General features: G+C 33.0%; 2 protein-coding genes across 2 annotated transcripts; one reads left to right on the top strand and one right to left on the bottom strand.

Moving 5' to 3' along the window:
* Window positions 1-10,918: 10,918 nt before the first annotated feature.
* LOC140876046 (adenine phosphoribosyltransferase 5-like) lies at window positions 10,919-13,151 on the top strand. The gene is made up of 6 exons (XM_073279901.1): window positions 10,919-11,272; window positions 11,355-11,465; window positions 11,892-11,984; window positions 12,464-12,613; window positions 12,699-12,757; window positions 12,921-13,151. Exons 1-6 carry the CDS (start codon window positions 11,182-11,184, stop codon window positions 12,984-12,986), a joined length of 570 nt encoding a protein of 189 aa, XP_073136002.1. The 5' UTR covers window positions 10,919-11,181; the 3' UTR covers window positions 12,987-13,151.
* A 479-nt stretch (window positions 13,152-13,630) lies between these two features.
* On the bottom strand, window positions 13,631-20,105 carry LOC140876043 (PX domain-containing protein EREL1). Its single transcript, XM_073279888.1, has 10 exons — window positions 19,720-20,105; window positions 18,868-18,978; window positions 18,291-18,389; window positions 18,034-18,120; window positions 17,474-17,582; window positions 16,496-17,304; window positions 15,903-16,067; window positions 15,576-15,818; window positions 14,468-14,689; window positions 13,631-13,898 (listed from the first exon to the last, which is right to left on the bottom strand). The coding sequence occupies exons 1-10, from the start codon at window positions 19,807-19,809 to the stop codon at window positions 13,674-13,676; spliced, it is 2,160 nt and encodes a 719-aa protein (XP_073135989.1). The 5' UTR covers window positions 19,810-20,105; the 3' UTR covers window positions 13,631-13,673.
* Window positions 20,106-21,208: the final 1,103 nt, after the last annotated feature.

Below are 21,208 nucleotides of genomic sequence, written 5' to 3'. Positions count from 1 at the left end.
TCCTTGGTGCACGCCAACTGTATGGTTTACATTGAATTTTTTTATTTCTTTATTATTTCTTGTTTTTTCTTCTTCTTTTTTTTTCCCTTTTTTTTTTCCTTTTTTTCTCTTTTTTTTTCTGAATTGGTTTTCTGAACAAGATGAAGCACAAGTAATCGATTATTAATTGATACTATTTAGATAGTATTTGCAACCTCTAAATAGAGATTCTTTTAACAAATTACCTTAATTTTGTGCGATAAAATCTGTCAATATGTTAGCGGACCGATTAAGGCAAAAATTGTCCACTTAAGCTCACCTGCTTTTTGCTATTTAACTGAATTTTTTGGCCGATAGGTAACAATGAGATGAGACGCATGATAGTACATTAGGTTGAAATGATATTTTGGTCTTGCATTTTGAAAAGGAGTATCCGATTAGGTCTCTTCACTTTTATGAGAAAATCTCATGGATTTTTATACATGGGATTGTCAATTCTACTCATATTTATATTAAAAAATATTTTTAATATAAAAAAACAACATTTTTTATGAATAACCCAAATAAGATATCCTTTCACAAATTAACTCATGAAACCGTCTAACGAGAATTTTTGCCTATGAAAAGTTGGTGAATATTTGGTCAAATCAAAGTATTGATTCGCGATGTGCATAATATCGAAAGAATTAAAGGAGATCATAACGGACATTTTTGTAGATGTTGACATATGGGTATGACTCATATTTCAGATCCAATGATCTACTTTTTACTCGACGCGAACATCTCATATAACAAAAAAAAAAAAGATCGTTAGATCTACTTTTCGAACAATGCTCAAAGAATAGCATGGACCGTTCCCTTAATGAGAGGGCTAAAGCCTTATGAAAATGATGGAATTTATCGTGTCAGTACTTTTGGTCCGTGTTTTTTTGTGCACCTCTAATCAGTATATGGAACCAGTAGCAAGAATTTGGCAACCTCCGATCACGGATTAATCAAGATTAATGTTTGATGGAGCGGTACAATCTTCCCTTATATTTTTTGTTGCAATGAGGTGTATTGGTTCTAGACATTTAATGATTTTTGTGGAGTTTAAAAATTTAGAAGTATTCAATCTAGACTTTTATATACTCCATAAAAGTTTAGTGATCTTCATGAGTTTTAAAAAGTCATGTAGTATTCGAACTTGACTTTTAAAAACTTTATAAAAGTTTAGAGGTATTCAAAATGTCAATAGACTTTTAAAGACTCCATGGAATTCTATTAACTACAAAATTAAAGTCTAAGGTACAACAATAAAATGTCAATAATTGTCTTTGGTTCAACCTAAAGATTTGGATTGACATTTAATTCAAACTCAAACACTTTTTTTCATTTCTATTAAAATAGTCTCTATTCTAACATTAGTCTCATACATAATAGTTATATTAAAAATAATATATATACAAACATATTTTTCTATTTATAAAAATAAAATAAAAAATTTTATCATTCATAATTTTTTGAATTTTAATTACAAAACATCACGAGATTTAAAATCATATTTATTAAAAATTTTAAATAAAAACTTATTATAATAAATGACAAAAAAATTATAATATTTTATTGATCATAAATTAAAAATAATAATAATTATTTTTTATGATTAATTTATTATTTATTATATAAAATTTGGTGTTTTAATTATTTTTTATAATATTTTTTAATTTATAGCTTAATTTTTATTATAACTCAAAATTTTCGATAATGATTTTATTAACTTTAATATACATATGTATATACATATATATAATAATAGTAATAATAATATATGTTGGGTTGTGAAACACAAAAAATCCTGATTTTGATGATAACAAAAATTTTTATTGTGTTTCTAACATATTTACTCTAAGTATGAAGTTGATAACTCAATATGGAAGCTAAAACTCAAAGTTAGCAAAACTGAATCTCTGGCGAGCTCTACTGTTTTGATGATATCTCATAGATCAAAGATGAAAATGATTATCCGCCAATATGACTGCAAAGAAAACTCAATTTTTAACATATTTTATTTCACGTAAGTTGAGCAGAAACGGATGTTATCTTGGTCAAACTGACGTTGCAATACCAAACTGAATTGCACCAGTTTATCAGAAAAACAGAATCAGTTTACCTCGAGCAGTTCCGGTATTTTGGCCATATCTTGTAGCTCGATTATCCGAATGGAACAATTCACCCTACGTTGGAAATATAAGACAATGAACTGCAAATCATATTCACAAGTCAAAGACTGAATAGGAACCTAAGGAGATGCTAAATTGAGTTGAAATTACTAGTGCAGAACTGAAATTCTGCAGAGCAGAATTTCTGGCACAATTTGGTATATCGAGCATAATTCTCTCATATGAAATCCAAATCTAGTGATTCTTGATTTCATGGAAATCTAAGAGAAAGGGCTACAATGTTCATGTTTATCATTTTGCCCAGAAATCAATGAATCAAGATATATAGCACTAAACTGATCATATACACTCAACTGATTATGTGTTAAACCGATTTTAAACAGTTCTGGTATTTCGAACATAACTTTCGCATATGAACTCCAAATTGATTGATTCTGGTGGCGTTGGAAAGATGAGATCAAGATCTAAAATTTTGTATTCATCACTTTGCCCAGATATCAACGGACCATGCGGGGTTTTTGATCAGTTGAGCTTCGAGTTATTCGATCAGTTTGCCACTCTAGAAACAGTACAGAAACAGTACAAAAAACATTCTAACGGCTCTATTTATGTGTCTAACGACTATATAATTCTTGGATCCTATAAATACAATATCTTGGAGTTCAAACACAAGCTTTGCAAGGAGTTGCAAAGCATGGGAAGCCTACATGAAGAAATCAGCTAGTTGAGAGTAAAGCTCAAGGTGTGAAGAATACATCAGAATTCTTGAGCGTGAAAAGTCAAGTTCTTCACACCCAACTCACTCACATATAAAAAATAAATGAATTTCATAGATTAGTTGAGTGAGAGTCTTTACACAAAGAAGTTAAAGATTGTGTTTGTAGTATTGACATAAAGACGTAAAACTATATGCGGATTGTGAGGTTGCGGCCTATAATCGAGTGGCGTCTAGGAATTCTAAGATAGGCAGTGGGTAAGTCCTAGTCTTGGAGTGGGTTTGTACAAATGAGTTGTATAAATCAAAGTCTTCTAGTGATATCTTGCCGATGAGGAAGAAGGGGTGACGTAAGAGTTGTTAAAATCTCCGAACATCCATAAAAAAATCCTTATATCTTTATTTGTTGCATTTATTCATTGAATATCTTGCAATAGTTTCATGAGTTATACGTTTTATTTGATGATATATTTCTGGATTTTAGGATATCTCAACTGTTGTAAGGATATCTTTCAAGTTAGAACTTATTACCATAGCATCAATAAATAGGATATTATTCATTTTTTAATATGTTGAGTCTTTATAAAAAATAGAGAAATATTCTGAATAATTATAATTCACAAATGTGTGAATAAAGTTTTATGATATATTAATGGAACATGCACACATATTGCGTTATTTGCGTATGACACATAGTTTATTAATATTACGTGTACTATTCGAAACATCTATTTTTGTTTTAAATTAAATATTGTCAAAGTTGCAAAAATTAATAATTAATAAATACATAAATAAATAACACATGTTGTGTCATATAATTTTTTATACTATTAAACAAAATTCTTACTTTTTTTGTCATGAGAAGTGTCAGAATTCTAATTTACTTAGAGCATCCTCAATGCTATCTCGTTATTAACACAATAACACTCTCCACATCATCAAAAGTCATGGGTCCCACTGTTAATAACACATCCTTCTTTCCACCCACAATCCTATTAACATTAACACTCATTATTTATGGGTCCCACATTCCACTCAACATTATAAAATTATTTTATACTAAATAAATTCATTTTTTTTACATTTTATAATATATTTATAATATTATATTTTAAGTTTTAATTTAATTAATTTTAAAAATAAATAAAATCATTTTAATATATTTATTCAATACACGAAATTATTAAATTCAAATGCAACAATAACTTTTGAAAAATAACAATTCAAAGAAATTAAAAATAACAAATACAAATAATTTAATATATTACCGTTATTTATTATTATTTAAATTAAAAAAATTAAAAAAATTAAAAAAATTAAAAAAAAATAAAAAAAAATAAAGTAATGCAGGTGCAGACGCGTGGGGCCCGCGTCTGCACCTGCCCACTCTCTTTCTGGCGCGTGCTTGCACGCGCCAGAAAGAAAATGATGGGGCGTGCAAGCACGCCCCATTTCTTGAAAAAAAAAAAAATAATATGATGGGCGTTCACAACTGTGAACGCCCATCTCTCTTTTATTGTGGGTGGGTGTTAATAACACCCACCCACAATGCTATGAACACCCACATGGGTGTTCATAGGGTGTTAATAACACCCAATGAACACCCATTGTGGGTGCTCTTATGAGAGATACACGTGTAATTTTTTTTGACGCGTCAGAATATACCAAATATTAGAAAACAAACAAATTCGATGCCATTTTAAGTTGGGTTACTCGATTGAAATGGTACTACTATTTAATAGTACATGGACCAAATATTAGGCCCAGCATCGCGTTACTCAGGCCCTTAATCAGGCCCACTTCAACTCACGACACGTTAATTAACAGTTTAACACATAAATAGTCAGTCCATTATCTTTCTATTTAATTTCTTTTTTCTTTTTTTGGCAACTCTAAACTAGATGTCAAAGAATTACAAATTTATAAAATTAAATAATTGATAAGATATTAAATTCAAACGATATGCTAGTGATAAACGAAATTTACAATAAGTACCATTTGCATTTGGCCTCTGCGCGTTGTGTGTACCAAAATGATGTCTACATATTGTGGTCAGAAAAATGTATACTGAATGGTGTCGAAAATTGAATGATACACGACTAAAGCTGATGTGGCGCCGACATAACATAAAATTTGCATGATGACGTGCCTCCAACCATGATGAATAAATAACTAAAATTGCTACAAATTAAAAGATAAATTATCAAGATTTTAATTTTAAAAAATCAAAATCGCAAACGATAAATCATATAAATCATTGTTGGGATAAAACAAATGCGGTGGTCTCGAGCCCACATGGGCATAGGCGAGTTGGTAAGGCCTGAGGTGACGTGAGAAGAAATTTTCCAGCGTTGCGGGTTTGATCTTCGTGTGGAGCATATTTCCTGCTGAAATATTATGGAGTATAATCTGGGGGTTGGCCATGTTGTTCCCTCCTTCAGGTCCCCGCCACTCATGCACATCCCTCGATTTAATCCCCGCATAAGCCAATAGACCTCTAATTCATGTGGAGTGAGGTCCCTTCCGGGTCTCAACCTTTTTTTAAAAAATGTGGTGGTCTAGAATTGAAATGTATGGTCGCACCTCCTGATTTACCACGCAATGCATTATAAAATTACCCTTGGCATTAATTGTGTCACAACCAACGAACTAAAGATTTTCGTGTATAACATGTGGCTACTATGTCTCCATATACATCAATATATCATGCCTAGATGAATAATACTCAATATACGTCAATTTTTTTCCTAAAACTTGAGTCAAAGAATAGGCAAAATAAATAATATATATATATATAATCAACTAATGTATCGTATTACATATCAAAAGTGTATATCTATGTATATATACTATTCAATATATCAATAATTCTAACAATAACTAATGATTTGATTTGGAAATGTTATTGTGTGACGATCTCACGAATCTAAATTAATGAAATAAAACAAATACACTCTATCTATGCATGCAATGAAAAGTAATACATCATGAAAAGAGTCGAATAGGAGATATATACATCTCACAAAATATACATCATGAAAAGAGTCGAATAAGAGATACGTACATCTCACGAAATTAACCTGTGAAACATGAATTTCTTTGTGTTCACGAGTTGAGACGAGGACAAAAGAATTGGGAGGAAAGGGGCAACATTCTCAACGGCTGAGATTAGGCGAGGCGGGACAAGGAAGGCGATCCATACCATTAAAAGTAACATGGTACCACCGAAACATAAATGCACGAACACACCAGATTCACTAAATCTTTCAAATCATTGTGTTATCATCAACATTTCCTCGCGCGTGCAATGGAACAGAGGATTTTACCACGCTCTGCACTTCACGCGTTCCTTCAGCGCGTCTGGACACGCGCAGCGCAAAAACCTCGAGCGTGGGCGGAACGTGGAGGCGTGGGGAGTGGGCCGATGTGTTGGTGTATCTCCAATGGGTTCCGCAAGATTAAAGAATACAATATTTGGCGAATAAAAGAATGGCCCACCTTTATTGATATATTTTTTTTCTAATAATTATTTTATGGACGGTAGCCAGTGCTTTTATTTTAATAAAATTATATGGGTAATTTTATTGCTTTGTTAAAATTAGTTTTTCGAGAATTTTTCCCCTAAAAAATCGTGTTCCTCTTCGATTTCATGAATTTTTTTTTAACTTTTTTAGTTTATTATTAAAAGAAATTAGAGATCGCGTTGGTGGGAATTGCTCAACTCTCAGAACGTATATCTATGGACGGATCGATTTGTGCTATATTAACAATGAAAAATAATAATTTGATTTAAAAAATAATAATTTGTTATTAATCCGATCGATTGAGTCGATAATTTTTTTCATAAACTTTATTTACGAGAATACAAGATCATCATTTTTCTCACATGAGTTTTTATTCTTACATTTTAATCGTATTGCAAGTCTAATTACAATTGTTTGAATACCTTTATTATTACTTATTTGTCACGGTTTAAAATAAAATGTTTAAAACAGACTCATATATTTTGTACTTTTGTATCTAAATCTCTAGGATGATGGATTTTATCGTTATTATTACGTATAATTCAATGATCTCGTGAAGTGAACATGCAAAATTCAATGGTCCAAAATTGATTTGGACATGGGTGCTCCATGAAAATATATAGACTTCACATAATCAAATTAAAATTGAATCCGTAGATGTAGTATAATGATATTACTCTTATACTAGTATCTCATCTATCTCATCAATGGTTGTAAATTAAGTGATGTAATTATGGTAGGTCCAATGATCATCATTGCATTTAAAAAAATTATGTAAGGTCAAGTATGAACTTCACATATTTGTACCAATGGGCAATGACAACTTTTGGATCCGGAGTGAGATAATATCCCCACTGTATGATCCTATTAACCGTCATATCCCACTGTATGAAATAATATCCTCACTGTATGATCTCATTAACCGTCATTATGTTACAACTAAAATTAATACACAAAAAGACCAACAATACTAACATGATTTTTAGGTTATCCAATTAATCCTAACGTTTATCTAATGCACATCGAACAATATCACACTAGCACTAACGTGTTTCATTCTCGTGAAAATAAATACAGATGGATTGATTAACTCTTAAAACGAGATTAAAGGATATAATCATGTTGTTATTATTCGCACGATCACGTGGATATCATTAGGCAATGACATGTTACATGTTAGTGTACAATCCAAAATAAAACGTCAATTATATACAGATAGATGGATAGGAAACTAATAAAACATTCAGTAGCAATATTCAATAATAAAACAAAAAATGGTCCAATATTATTCATTCATCTTCTTCTATTACAACTAAATTTTATTTTATTTTTTTAAAAAAATAACGAATGAGGACAAAGAAGTAGTTACACAAGATTTATGTTGTCTTAAATTTCGGAAATGGTTTATTTATTGTAGTACTACTAGTAAATAGTAAGTACACCATACACATTCATCCGTTTAAATTGATGAATTATATGCATATTTATAATTTGTTTTTAAAAAAAGATTATTGTATCGTAAGATTATATTGAAAACATAAACACGATGCATATGAGGCCAAAAAATGAATGATGTGTATTTAGAATGAACCACATAAAAAAAAAATTATACAACACAAAATAAACATAACTAGTAGCAATTAACATGATAACTAATCATAATATGAAAAACTGAAATTTTGATCATTTATATTGATCTTTTCGTAATTTCAAAATCTATGTTGTAAACTTTATGTTCTTTTTTTTCAAAATTTAAAAATATTTTTTAACATGGTGCAAAGATAAGATTGATGTGACGCTGACATGACATTAATATGATATTAATTGATGCATACAATGACGTATTATTATTCCTTTGGAAAATAAAAGAAATGATAATATATATATATATATAAGACAAAATTATGAGATAAACGAACATAAAAAATCAAAATTTCAAAATTTTTTCGTAATAAATGACAGGAAGCGAACATTCGAATAAGAGTATAAAAAATAAACTCAATCTGCCAACCCAGCACGAGTCGACCCTAAAATTATTAGGTTAAATTTAGAATTTTTTGGGTGCGGGCCAAATTGGGTTTGACCGTGAAAGCTAACCCAAAATTAATAATCGGGTTGCGTTGGGTTTGGGTTGACCCAAATTTTTTTATCATTGTTATTTTTATATAAAATTAAGAAATATGTGATACATTATATATATATATATATATATTCTATGTTTGAAAAAACGTTTATTTTATATTGATAAAATATATTTTCATCATTTGATTTTTTTTTGTAAACTTTGATTTTTAAAATAAGTTTTTTATTTTTTGTAGTAAGTATAATTAAATTTCTAAGACTAGATTTTCAAATCTAAATTATATATAAGTTTAAATTTTGTTATCATGTATTTAAATTAAATATAACTATTATTATTGTATATTTTAAATTTTTATTTAATTATTTTTTAAAAAAATAAAATCAAGTTGATTCAGATTAGCGGCGTTTGGATTCGAGTTCATCATTTTCGAGTTGATTATGAAGATGATTCAAGTTCAAGTGAGGCAAATTTTCAATAGTATCTTGGATCAATCCGACTCAAAACCCACCCGAATCTTATATTCGAAAAAAGGGAGTGTGGTGGTCCTTAGATATGATTTATTTATATGATTTACAGCTTAAGAAAATCACATCAAAAGAGTAAAAAGCGAAGCAAAAATAAATTACACCCCAATCTAAAAAGCTGCTGCTCCTACGTTACATCTATAGCCGTCAATTTTCATTAAAAGTACCCAATTATCCTTGCCTCGATTCTCGTTAAAGCCCCCCCTCTGCATCAAAATATTGCACAATACCGCCTCGGTTTCAAGTCTTAATTAACCTGCGAATCAAGAAAAATTATCATAGAAACAAATTTACATATAATTTCCTATTTTACCACCGTTCATTTCTTTCAATCAAAAATAAAATATATTAGTTAAAAGATTGGAAAAAAGATGTTTAAATATGATACAAGTTTATATATTTAAGACAATGTAGCCTGTATAATTCAGACCGAGAGAGTAATTGATTAATCACCACCAAAATGAATAATTATGAAAACACAATTATTTGTCTTATGGTGTAATTATTATTAGTTGAAATTGTTAAAACTTAAATATTCAGGATAAGTTTTGTTAAATAAAGTGCGATCGAAAATGATTAGAGCTTTAGAATTTGTATCGAATGCTTTATGCATGCCGCACGTTCGCACTCACTTCTGTATATTGTGTTCATAAAAAGTAAATACCTATTGAGTTTATAATTTTTCCTCTTTGTTGTTCAATATGCTTATATGTATATGTATGAAAATTGCATTCAACACCTTTTTTTTTTAAAAAAAAAAAAAACTTCAACACCCTTAAAATATCGAATATATATATAAAAAAAAAGGTTTTGCTTTTGCAAACCCGGTAGTTTTGAAAGTTGAGCACATTTCTCTCATTTTACAAGAGGTTTTGCGTTTGAATTTTTTTTAAATATATAAGAGAAAGATTTTAAAAGATCGTTAATGTCATATAGGGATTTTATGCTTTTCTTGGCTTTTACATATGTTACATGTTACTTGACTCATAAATGTGTACAATGTATATGTGTGTGCAAAACTGTCAGAATGAGTTGAGTTATTCGGATTAGTTCACTCTGCTAAAATCTAAATGATAGGTTGCCGGTGTTGGTTCCAGGTGCGACATCACGAGATAGAAACTATAGAAATTAAAGAATAAAATAGACATCAAGATTTACGTGGAAAACTCCCAAATAACTTTAGGTTAAAAACCACGGGCAAGACCAAAAGATTCCACTATAATATTGGAGAATTACAATCTCTCTTTGTGTTTCCAAAGAGACACACACTCTCTTTTAATACAGAAGAAAACCTATCTCACAAATATTATAGAAATACACTCAAAATTACTTGAATGCTTTAAACTGAAAAATGAACTCTGTGTTGGGATGCTTTCTTCAGAAAGTGGGGAGCTCTATTTATAGAGCCCTCTCCGCGCACAAACATTAGAAGGAAAATTCTATATTGAATTTTCCTTCAATATTTATCGTACATTTGGCTTTAATGTATTGCCATCTACCGTCTCATTTGCCAACACTTGCTGCCACCTCCTGCCACATGCTGCCAACACTTCTTTTCTTTATTATTTTATTAATTACTGACAGCGGAAAATACAAACCAACTCGCTTATGTCCATATAATATAACTAAAAGTTGTTAGGTTCGCCGCCTCTCGTCAAATGATAGATTGTGATATGTTATGTATCGATCCGTTCTGCTAACCAGTTATGTAGGTGACTTTCAGTAATTATATATGTGTTTACCAAAATTTTTACATTTCCCTCAACATTTGAGGAAAATGTAAAAAATGAAACTAGTGGCAAGTGGGCTTCAGACGCGGGAAAATGGCGTGGAAGGGGAGGTTTGCACACTATATCTCTATCAACTCATTAGTGGTGTTTTTAATTTGGGCAACAGGGAAATATTTTTGAAAGCAGTGTACCCACATATACACATGCAATTTACAGATTATAAAGATTGCATCTTTATCATCTCTCTGCAAACCCAAAATAAAATCCTACGTTGTTGTTGGAAATTGAAAACAAAATTTATTTTTATTTTTTGTTCAAAAAGAAGCCATTGAACAAAGAGAAAGTACAGTCCCCTCTTGAATTCGTAGCTATAAAAACAGAGTGCTTAGAGTTTGTTTGTTGGTGTTAGCTCACACACACATTACACACACAGTACACACATTCTCAAACACAGATAAACAAAGATGTTTGCAGCAGAAAATGGATTGAAAGGGGATCCGAGGCTTCAGGCTATATCCCAAGCAATTAGAGTGATACCCCATTTCCCAAAACCAGGTTTCAATTCTTGGTTTTTCTTGTGCTGCATGCATTGTGTGTTTTTTTTTCATTACCTCTTTTGTTTTTGGGATTTTTTCAGGAATAATGTTTCAAGATATAACCACTCTGCTTCTGAATCACAAAGTGTTTAAAGACACAGTTGACATTTTTGTAGATAGATACAAAGACATGGGCATCTCTGTTGTTGCAGGTTTGCCTCTCTCTTCCTTTCTCACTTTGTGTGTGTGTGTGTGTGTGTGTGTATCTTTTCCTCGTGTACTGTTGGTGAGCAACATAAGTGGTTGTGGAAAAATGTTTATGGGGAAAAAGTGTGAAAAATCATGTTGGAAAGTGTTTTTTAAGTTCTAAATTAACATAATTTATAATGGTAGCGCTTTCAGAAGATAATAATGATTTAGATTTGAAAAGTTAGGAAGTAATAGTGTAATACAATTCCAAAATGGAGAGGCCGACGTTTTTAGTTTTTTGGTTTTTCTCATGAATTTTTGTGTATTTTCCCCCTGGAATCGAACAAATGATGCAATTAGAAGTATCACAAGTATTTAACATCCGCTGGTCTCGAGTATGTAATGTTGTATGTTTGTCTGAATCTTTGAGTGATTTTGTGATGTACAAGGGATTGAAGCTAGAGGGTTCATGTTTGGTCCATCCGTTGCCTTAGCCATTGGTGCAAAATTTGTTCCCTTGCGTAAACCCGGAAAGTTGCCAGGTATGTTCAAAATATAGAGCTCTTATCTGTTAGTTTTCATGTTCTTCCCTAAGGAACAAATGCAAGTACTTTATTTGTTATCAGCATGTTAATTTAAGTAGAAACATGGACTGCATTGACACAACTTGCAAGTTTTACTGTGGTTGAGAAATACATTTAGCGCTTGTTTTACCAAACCAGTGATATTACCTGAACAGAAAAACAATTGATTGTCCATCATTCAAGCACGAACAAGGTTCCTCCTAAGGCATTTGAATTGATTTTAGAAGTTTTTAGATTTGCCCCGTAAGACACGTTTTTGGCTTCTTCGACGCTGTAGAAAGTAATATCCTAGGTACAAGGACTGGAAACTGGAAGAGTGGCCCAATGTTACATACGAGAACCCTTGAAAACCCGAGGATGGCTGGATATAACTATATAAGCCAAACGTTGTTTTAGTTCGATGTCTTGTGATTTAGTTAGGTGGCTTGAATGTACAGGGAAAGTAATCAGTGAAGCTTATGAGCTGGAGTATGGCAAAGATTGCCTAGAGATGCATGTGGGTGCTGTGGAGAAGGGAGAGAAGGCCGTGGTGATCGATGATTTGGTAGCCACCGGAGGAACCTTATCTGCTGCTATTAAACTTATAGGTATTATTGTATAAGCCAAATCTTTTTAGATACTGTATGTGTCTTTGTTGGTTCAAAAGTAACATAAATGTTTATTCCTTTGTAGAACGCATGGAGGCAGAGGTCGTTGAGTGCGCCTGTGTCATCGGATTGCCTGAGGTCAAGGTAATGAAATTTTTTCATAATCGCACACATCAGTTGATTGCAAAATTCCTGAAAATGCTTTAAAGAAAAGTTTATAAAATTTTTTGTCAAGAAATTTTTTTTTAAAGCATTTGCAAACACTACCTAATTCTCTTTTATCGTTGAATTTGTTCTTGTTTTACAGGGACAAAGCCGGTTGAGTGGAAGACCCCTTTACATACTAGTGGAGCCACGTGAATTAGACAATTGATGTAACAGTGTCCGGAAAAAATGAGGAATGAGAGACTTTGGGCGACATTTTTTTTTTTTTCCTGATGTTAGATGTCACATGAAAAGATTGAAGGCTTTTCCCCCACCCAAACTGTTTAAACAATTTGTTTTTTCATGCATTTCTTTGCAGAGACGGATTTCATTCAACCGATTATGATTTATATTATTCGAAATTCAGACTCATCGAACTGGTATGTAAGGTCGAAGTATTGAAAACACCAACTAAAAAAGGATATCATTAATCTTTCTAAACACCACCAAAAATGCAAATCGGTTTTGATAAATAGTATTGGTATACATGGGACGCCCAAAAAATTACAAGCAAAACTCTCGTGCGGTCAGCGGTTCTCTACAACAAAGACGACGAGCGGTTCTCTACAACAAAGAGCGGTTCTCTACAACAAAGACGACGAGCGGTTCTCTACAACAAAGACGACGGGTGTTCGCAAGTGTTGGCAACAAAGACGACGAGCGGTTCTCTACAACAAAGACGACGGGTGTTCGCAAGTGTTGGGGAATCGGGGTTGTAGACGACGGGTGTTCGTAAGTGTTGGGGAATCGGGGGGTGTTCGCAGGTGTTGGGGAATCGGAGGGGGGGGGGGTAGTAAATGTACAACATTCCTCTATGATAACAGCTATACTTTTACTACTAACATGTCAAGGTTCCCTATGTACGTACAATTTTATCCGAAGGATTCACGAGCAATTTGTTCATTCTAAGAGCATAAAGAATAAGAGAATTGACCTCCTTTCGCAATACACCATTTTCAACTAAGATAATCCTAAACATCTTTTTCAGCTCCTCATCTACTGATATCAGGTCATTGTCCAAATCCTTGCTTGTATCGGAGGCAGAAGCTGGATGATCACAGTCTTCAGCTAATTGTTGAACCTAGTCGATATCAAGAAAACAAGATTAAGGAAATTGGTATTGTCTAGAGAAAAAAGTAGGGATTAGTTCAATCATAGAGCGATATCATATTTGGCAACAATCTATGGTTGAGATACAACAAAAACAAATGAATCAGACAATCCCAAAGCTCCTATTGTTGCCATCACCTACTGAAACATTGATCTGAGGAAAAATGTCATGCTGCCACTCCGCTAGAGGCTCTTCCCTCCATGTCCAAGGGCAATATATACTAAAACCACCACCTTCCATTAGGTAGTATCCACTAAGCAAAACCATCAGCCAGTCAAAGCACATACGGCAAAAAAGTACAAAACACACGCCCAATATCATGGGACTATAGAAACACAAATCCTAGATACATACTAACAGGAACAAAAAACGAAGCAAAACAAAAAAAAGTCAGATCTATTTAAATTAAATGCTCCACATATTTCAGGCAGCACATGAAACTCACAGACAGCGTTTAATTTTCAGAAAAAGTTTGGGATAAAAAAAATTCTTAAGATATCGGAAGCATCAAAGCAAAAGTGACCAAGGCTCAGTCGCACCTCTGTGATGAGAAGGTCAATTTGATTATCAGAAGTGGCTACAATATCTGACGGGTTCACCATTGCGGAAATATCTATGTGAACATCATCTCCTTTTTCACCAGTCAAATAATGAATCTTGCATTCCTTAAGCTGGCTGTAAAGCATCTGACACTTGTATAGCAGCCTCCGCCAATAGATTCTTACTTGTTCATAGCTCTCTGTTTCTTCACGGAGAAGCTCCTGGACTCGCATTAGAAGTTTCAAACACAGATCAAGTTATGAGCCAAATAAAAGTGTGCTAAATGACTGAATTTGCTAATGCGGGTACATGAAGCTCAATTTGTAAGCAGGAAAATGAAATTATTTGTTGATACTTGATACCTATACCATCTTCGAAACAAGTTTGGCATACTTTGGAGTAGAGGATTTTTTTTCCATTCACAAATCAAAAGGAAAATCAATTTAATTGTGTGCATGCATATATATAGGCATACACCTCATAAGCTGATTCTACGGACTCATGACTCTGTCTAACCTAAGTTGCCTTCTTGCACATAATTTTCTCTCACCTTCGAATAATCATTGATGATTTATTGCTCGAGTAAAGCAAGAACCAAAATTACATCCCCACAACAATTCCTTTTTAAACATACCCAAATTACATTACCGCAACTACTCTTTTTAAAGCTTAATGCAACTATCAACTACAATAGAATCGATCCATAAGATGGTGGAATATCAAGGTCAATGAGTAGGGTTAATTGCACCAACTCCCGTGTGAAAAATCTAAAAGCATGAAACTCCCTAAAAAATATTAATAGGCTAATGCATCCTTCATTTTTTGAAAATCAAGCACAGTTCACCCTATTGTTAAAAATTCAGGAACATTTACCCCTTTGATAAGGGGTTTTATGCCTGAATTTTAAGAACGCGAAGTGTAACATGCTATTAATTTTAAATAGGGTTTTTTTTTTTTGCTTTTTTGATATTTCATAGGGAGAGATGATGCAATTAGTCCTTAATGTGCAAGGAATGAGGAAACCTCTAAACGTAGTGCATTGGTTGAGTGGACTGATAAATGACACCATAGATTGCATGCTTTAATACCAAAGCATCTAAATCATACCTCTGCCTTCAGTTTTTCTGTTAGTAATTGATCTAGTTGCTGCTTTAGTCCTGCCTGAGAACTTCTGAGAGATTTAACTTCTTTTACAAGAACTTTGATATCAGACTTAGATTTCACTTCCAGTTGTTGATGTTGCTTCAGCAAGTCCTCATACTGCAGCTTAGATGAGTCCAACTCCTGCTGCAGCAAATTTTTTTGCTGATTCCTAGGCGATTTGGTAGACTCTGTATCTAGTCTTCCGGACTGGAAAAAAAATTAGCATCAATCCGACATTGTTCTGACAGAAGTAGAACCATAATAGAAAACACCAGTAAACAAGATACAGACCCCTAGAGATTTCAACTTCAGTTCCATTTCCATCGAAGTTCGCCTAAGTTCTTCCATATCCCACTGCATTTGAGTGACTCTTTCCCTTTCAATTAGTAAAGCTTGTTCAAGGTTCTCTTTGCCTTTTTGTCTAGTAGCTTCAAGCTCTGCTTCCAAATCTTTCACCTGCGAGACACAGTAAACCGAAAAATTTTACATTCACAAAACACAAGTGGAAATATTGAAGTTCGTAAGAATAATGGAAAGTGAGAAATAAAACATGGCATTCAACTCTCAGCACCAATTCATATACTTAGGATCACAGCACTGCTTTCAGGTCAAAACAAATTAACAGAAGATGAGCCCTAAAAGAGTTGGCAAGGAGAATGACACCACATTTCAGAAAATAAAAATAACTCAAGCTGGTGCACTTTAATTCAAAGATACACCAAAACTTCACATTGAGGTGTAGCTTATAATCGTACAACATCTACCGTACAAATATTTAAACTAAAATTTAATTGCCTGTGAACTGATTTGAGTGCGAGTTGGTGCCAGAACTTGACACTACAATAAAACGAAGTAGCTGCCTGACAAAAATTGCATTTCAATACCTTTGTTGAAAGATAATCCTTAACAGAAATTTCTTGATTCAACCTTGATATAAGATCCTCCATATCAGTTTTCGCTGTCACCAGCCTCCTCTGCATTGTTGTAAGTACTCTATTCAATTTCTGGCGCTGATCCAACGGAATCATCAGCTGTACATCATCTGGGAGTTGAAAATCTGAAGCTCCAGAGGTTCCGGCTCTTTTCAAGATCTCGGGACCACTTCTGAAATCAACATTTCCATAACCATTTATCTCAGAAAATGCTAGATTCGACAATTCACTGTTTCTTTGCGAAAACATGTCACTTTCAATGCTCTCATTCGAGATCTTCCTCACATGGTGAGCTACTGTGCCATTATCTTGCTCTGTTAGAAGTTTCATCGAATCCTCTGTATGCTGAGGGACTTTGGAAGAACTTCCGTTACTCAAGTTGTTAAGTGCCTGATTATGAATCTCCCTAGCATGCAGTTTGTGTTTAGGAAAGCCTTCAAGATGCTCTAGAATAGCCTGCCCCATAGACAAACCCTCGTCAATGTTTGACATGCCATACTTGACAAACTTATCTATTGGACTTGTTAAGTCCTCATCTAACAACAGATCTTCTGTCCCAGCTTCAGAGTTGTTATCCCTTCCTAGGCTTGGCGTACCAATTTCAGATGTCTCATAAGCTGTGTCACTACCATATTCTGATGTCAGTGATGAACTGCCAGCTAAAGCAGAAGTACTTGAATTTGGATGAGTTTGAAATGAAGAGAAGATGGTATTTGTGGAATTGTGTGACTTTGGGCTCCCCTGGCCTTCAACTTGGAATGCTGAAGAAAACCGTAGCCGTGAAAAATTATAACTAGCATGAGCTGTGAGATAACGCTAAGCGGATCAAATGACAAAAACCCTCATGTAAAATCAAATCACTTAAGCAAGACCGATTAAAAAAGGTATGGAGTGAATATAAAACAAATAACGACCAATGTTGGCACACACATGACCGAGCAGCAGCTTCCAGTTCAAGGAAGGATGCAACTGCAATGCTCCTTGAAAAGTCAAGGTCCGATAACAACTTTGACATCCATTCTTCTAAAGAACTCCTTCTCTGCAACACCGATTATAAATCTTTTATAATCTCAAAAACATAGCGGGTGCTAGATAAGCAAAATATGACAAGAACCTAAGTTCCAATGCAGTTAAATGTGACTATAGTCTTTTTTTCAAGCATAACCTCAACTTTTGGGATATATTATTGAGAATTTTTGCAAGAAAATCCAGAAAAGCCAAATATTAACTGGAATTCAAAGGGTAATAAAGTTAACATGTTGTTAAGATCAAATTGCATGTCCAAAGCATTGTCAATTGCCACAATCAAGCTAGTATGGGTGTAAAGTGTAAACAAATCAAGACTGACATAATATGGAGAAATGCATATAGATTTTCCTTATAATTTTTGAGACACAAGCATATGTTAGAAACACAAACTTCAAACCAAATTCAAGGCTTCAATCCGCGGGATGATACCAATTAACTAAAATTCTAAAAAAAGTGATTACCCCTTCCAACATTGCTCTAGTTCTCATCGTCAAGAGTCCCTTCGGCGGAGTAGGTGGAATATTTTTCCGAGGGAAGGCTCTTTTAAGCTGGAAGATTAAGTTGACAACAATTTTAGCATCCCTTACAACATCTTCCACGGGTCGGAAGAAACACAAGTTCAAGAAAGGGTCAAAAAGATATTTAGTTTATATTATCCAATAAATCAAGAAAGTTAATGATGTCGGTGCTCAAATGAGAACTAAAATTCCAAACTTACAGCAGCATGCAGCTTCAAGAAATTATTGAATCTTCTCAACACGGTTCTTGTAGTCGTAAGTCCTTCTGGTGATTGTATACCAACTTGTACCCTGTAAAACTGCCCCTCAAATTCGTTAAGACAAGACAGCACCACCAAAACAGAGTGAAAAATAGGGTTAACTCGAAAAAAAAACTAAAAATGAGGGGGAAAAAGTTGCCAATTAGAGTAAAAGAATAAAAAGATCATCAATCACACAGAAGAAAACAAAAGAAGCAAAAATTTAACCATCAGCAAATTGATTGCTTACACAGTTCCTTTGACACATGTCACTTAGTTTTAGAACAACACTTTATTTCAAAATGGCTACTTGGTAAAAATATTTGACTAATTCAGCATTCACGAAAACCACCTCTGTTTGAGTACCAAGTAGGAAGAAAGGGAATTGAATTGACTAACTCAATATCTGAAATTAGCTTCTTCAATGCCATTGAAGTAATATCCTATTTCACAAACTCATATGGAGTTTCAACTGTACTGAATAACCAAGAATTGGGGAATGAGTACATAACATTTCAAGTGTAAACAAATAGAATACCACTGTGGGGTCTGAATCTTTCGACTTTGCCAGTACAACCCATGATGGTATTGTAACACAGTAACTCCACCCTGAACGAGGATCATGAGGCCAAATCGTTTCTCTTCCAGCCTGCAAAGAACATAAACTTTATCAACACAGAAAAAATGGCAACTTGCCTATCCAAGCACTGAGTAACATTGAAATTCTCGAATTCAAAATAACCACATGCAACATGGCCATCCAACTTCAGAGTCTGACTCTATCAATCATAAGTAGAGAGAACATGTAAATCAGCAATGGACATCATCTTCAGTAAGAATTAAAAGAACTAAACTTTGTCCCAGACATTTGGGAGCTCTTTTAGGTAAGAGAAAGAATCCATTTTCCTTAAAAACATGTCTCGAGTACAACCCAAAAAAAAAAAAAAAATAAATAAATAAAAGTTGTTCCTCTTGTATTAAAACCTCGCTTGCAATTATCAGATCAAAAGATCGCATTAGCAAACTAAAGTACAGCAAATTGAAAATGATCATATTAAACTGTAACAAAAACTTCATTACTAAAATTTGACAATTGCCAAATGCATAGTTGCATTTCGGTCGTCGCCACAAATCATAGGTTCGCCTAAGAAGAAAAGCTCGCTCAGTAAATCAGGCACAGTTAAGCAAGTTCACTGGATAATAAAAATCTAACGCGATTGTGATCTCAAGCTGTAATTACCAAACACATGCCTGATGAGAAGAAATCCAAATTCAATTCTAACATCAATATTCAAGCTTTCAAAAAAAAACATCCCCGAGCTGCAACTATCGATCGGTAATGATTTTGATCGAAAGATAACCAATTTTAGGCGAAGAAAATCAAACATACCCAAAGACGAGGAGGAGGACTCCAATCCATACCCAAAGGCAAAGGCGAAGTTCCATCGTGTCGGTGCTTCGGTGGACTTTGCCTCTGCATATTGTACCCTCCGATCACTCTACTTTTCTTCAATCACAGCCAATCAGTTCCGTATGATTACAAATGGATCACTTTTCTCACTCAATGCACAGCAATAAATATCGAAGATAAAGGTGGATGCGTGTTAATCAACGAAGAATTCCCAGAGAAACAGTGGAATTAGGGTTTTGACGCTACGGATCCGTACAAATTTTCAATCGTCTTCTGTCTTTCCCCGGCGCATGATAAGAAAGCTGAAGGTGGGACTTGGCTAATGAGTGCTGGGTGCGTCACACCGCTGCTTCGGCTTCACTACTCTCCTCGTTAGCATCCAACAAATAAAAAACGCAATGTTAAGATTAAAGTCGCTGAATGCGAAATGGCGACTCTAAAAAATTCAAGAATTTTTACATTTATTATTTATTATTTATTATTTATATGACTTTTTAAGGTAGTTTTTGTAGAGTTTATAGGAAATATTTTTTCTTTAACAATATTTTGAAAATTTTGTTAAGAAAAAAACAAGAAATGCTTCCTAAAAACTCTCCTAAACACTACTTATTTCATTTATTTAACATTTTTTCCTATATATAAAGAATTTTACAATCTGCCTATTAGACACCATCTTTTTTTTTTCAAAATTGTCATTATACTAAATATGTAAATTTGATGTTATTTATTCATATTTTGTATATTTTTCTCAACTCACAATTATAAATAAGATAAATAACTTTTAAATTTATTTATACATTATTTATAAAATTAAAAAAAATCATAATTAAATTATCATACTTAAACTAATTAATGAAAAAATAGAAATATATTATTTATATATAAAATATAATTATAAATATATTATTTTATTTTATACACATACATTGTGTGTGCATGGTTATACTCCACTAGTTAATAATTAAATACTTAACATTAATTAGTGAATGAGCATCCATAAATCTCATCATAACGGCTCAAATTCCCAAGCTTATAATAACAAAAAATTAGAGAATTTAATACTCATGATTCATGAAACATGCATGATGTTGAATGGATTTCTTGTTGTTTGACATTTCTCGGATTTCCAGATAATTCGGACACCGACCAAAACGACCCATTATTAATCCGATTCAATTAATTTTTTTAATTTTGATGAAAATTTCGATCGGTTCGATTTTCTCGAAAAAATTCAAATATATTGATTTTGCAAAATTCAGTTCGATTAATAACCAAAATAATCGAATGCATACGCCTCGTTCAGTTGTTCCTTTCACAGTGTTTGGCTAAACTTATTAAAAAGAGCTTATAAGCTCTTAGAGCTTAAAAGCTATTTTATGAGCTTATAAGCTGTTAAAACTTATTTTAAAAATAAGTTGTTAAAGTGTTTGGGTAAACTTATTTTAAACAACTTAAAGATGTTAATATG

The sequence above is a fragment of the Henckelia pumila genome, chromosome 1 (assembly GCF_033568475.1).
Source record: "Henckelia pumila isolate YLH828 chromosome 1, ASM3356847v2, whole genome shotgun sequence".
Lineage (NCBI taxonomy): Eukaryota > Viridiplantae > Streptophyta > Magnoliopsida > Lamiales > Gesneriaceae > Henckelia > Henckelia pumila.
The sequence above is the reverse complement of the archived record's forward strand: the minus strand, read 5'-3'. Positions and strand labels throughout refer to the sequence as shown.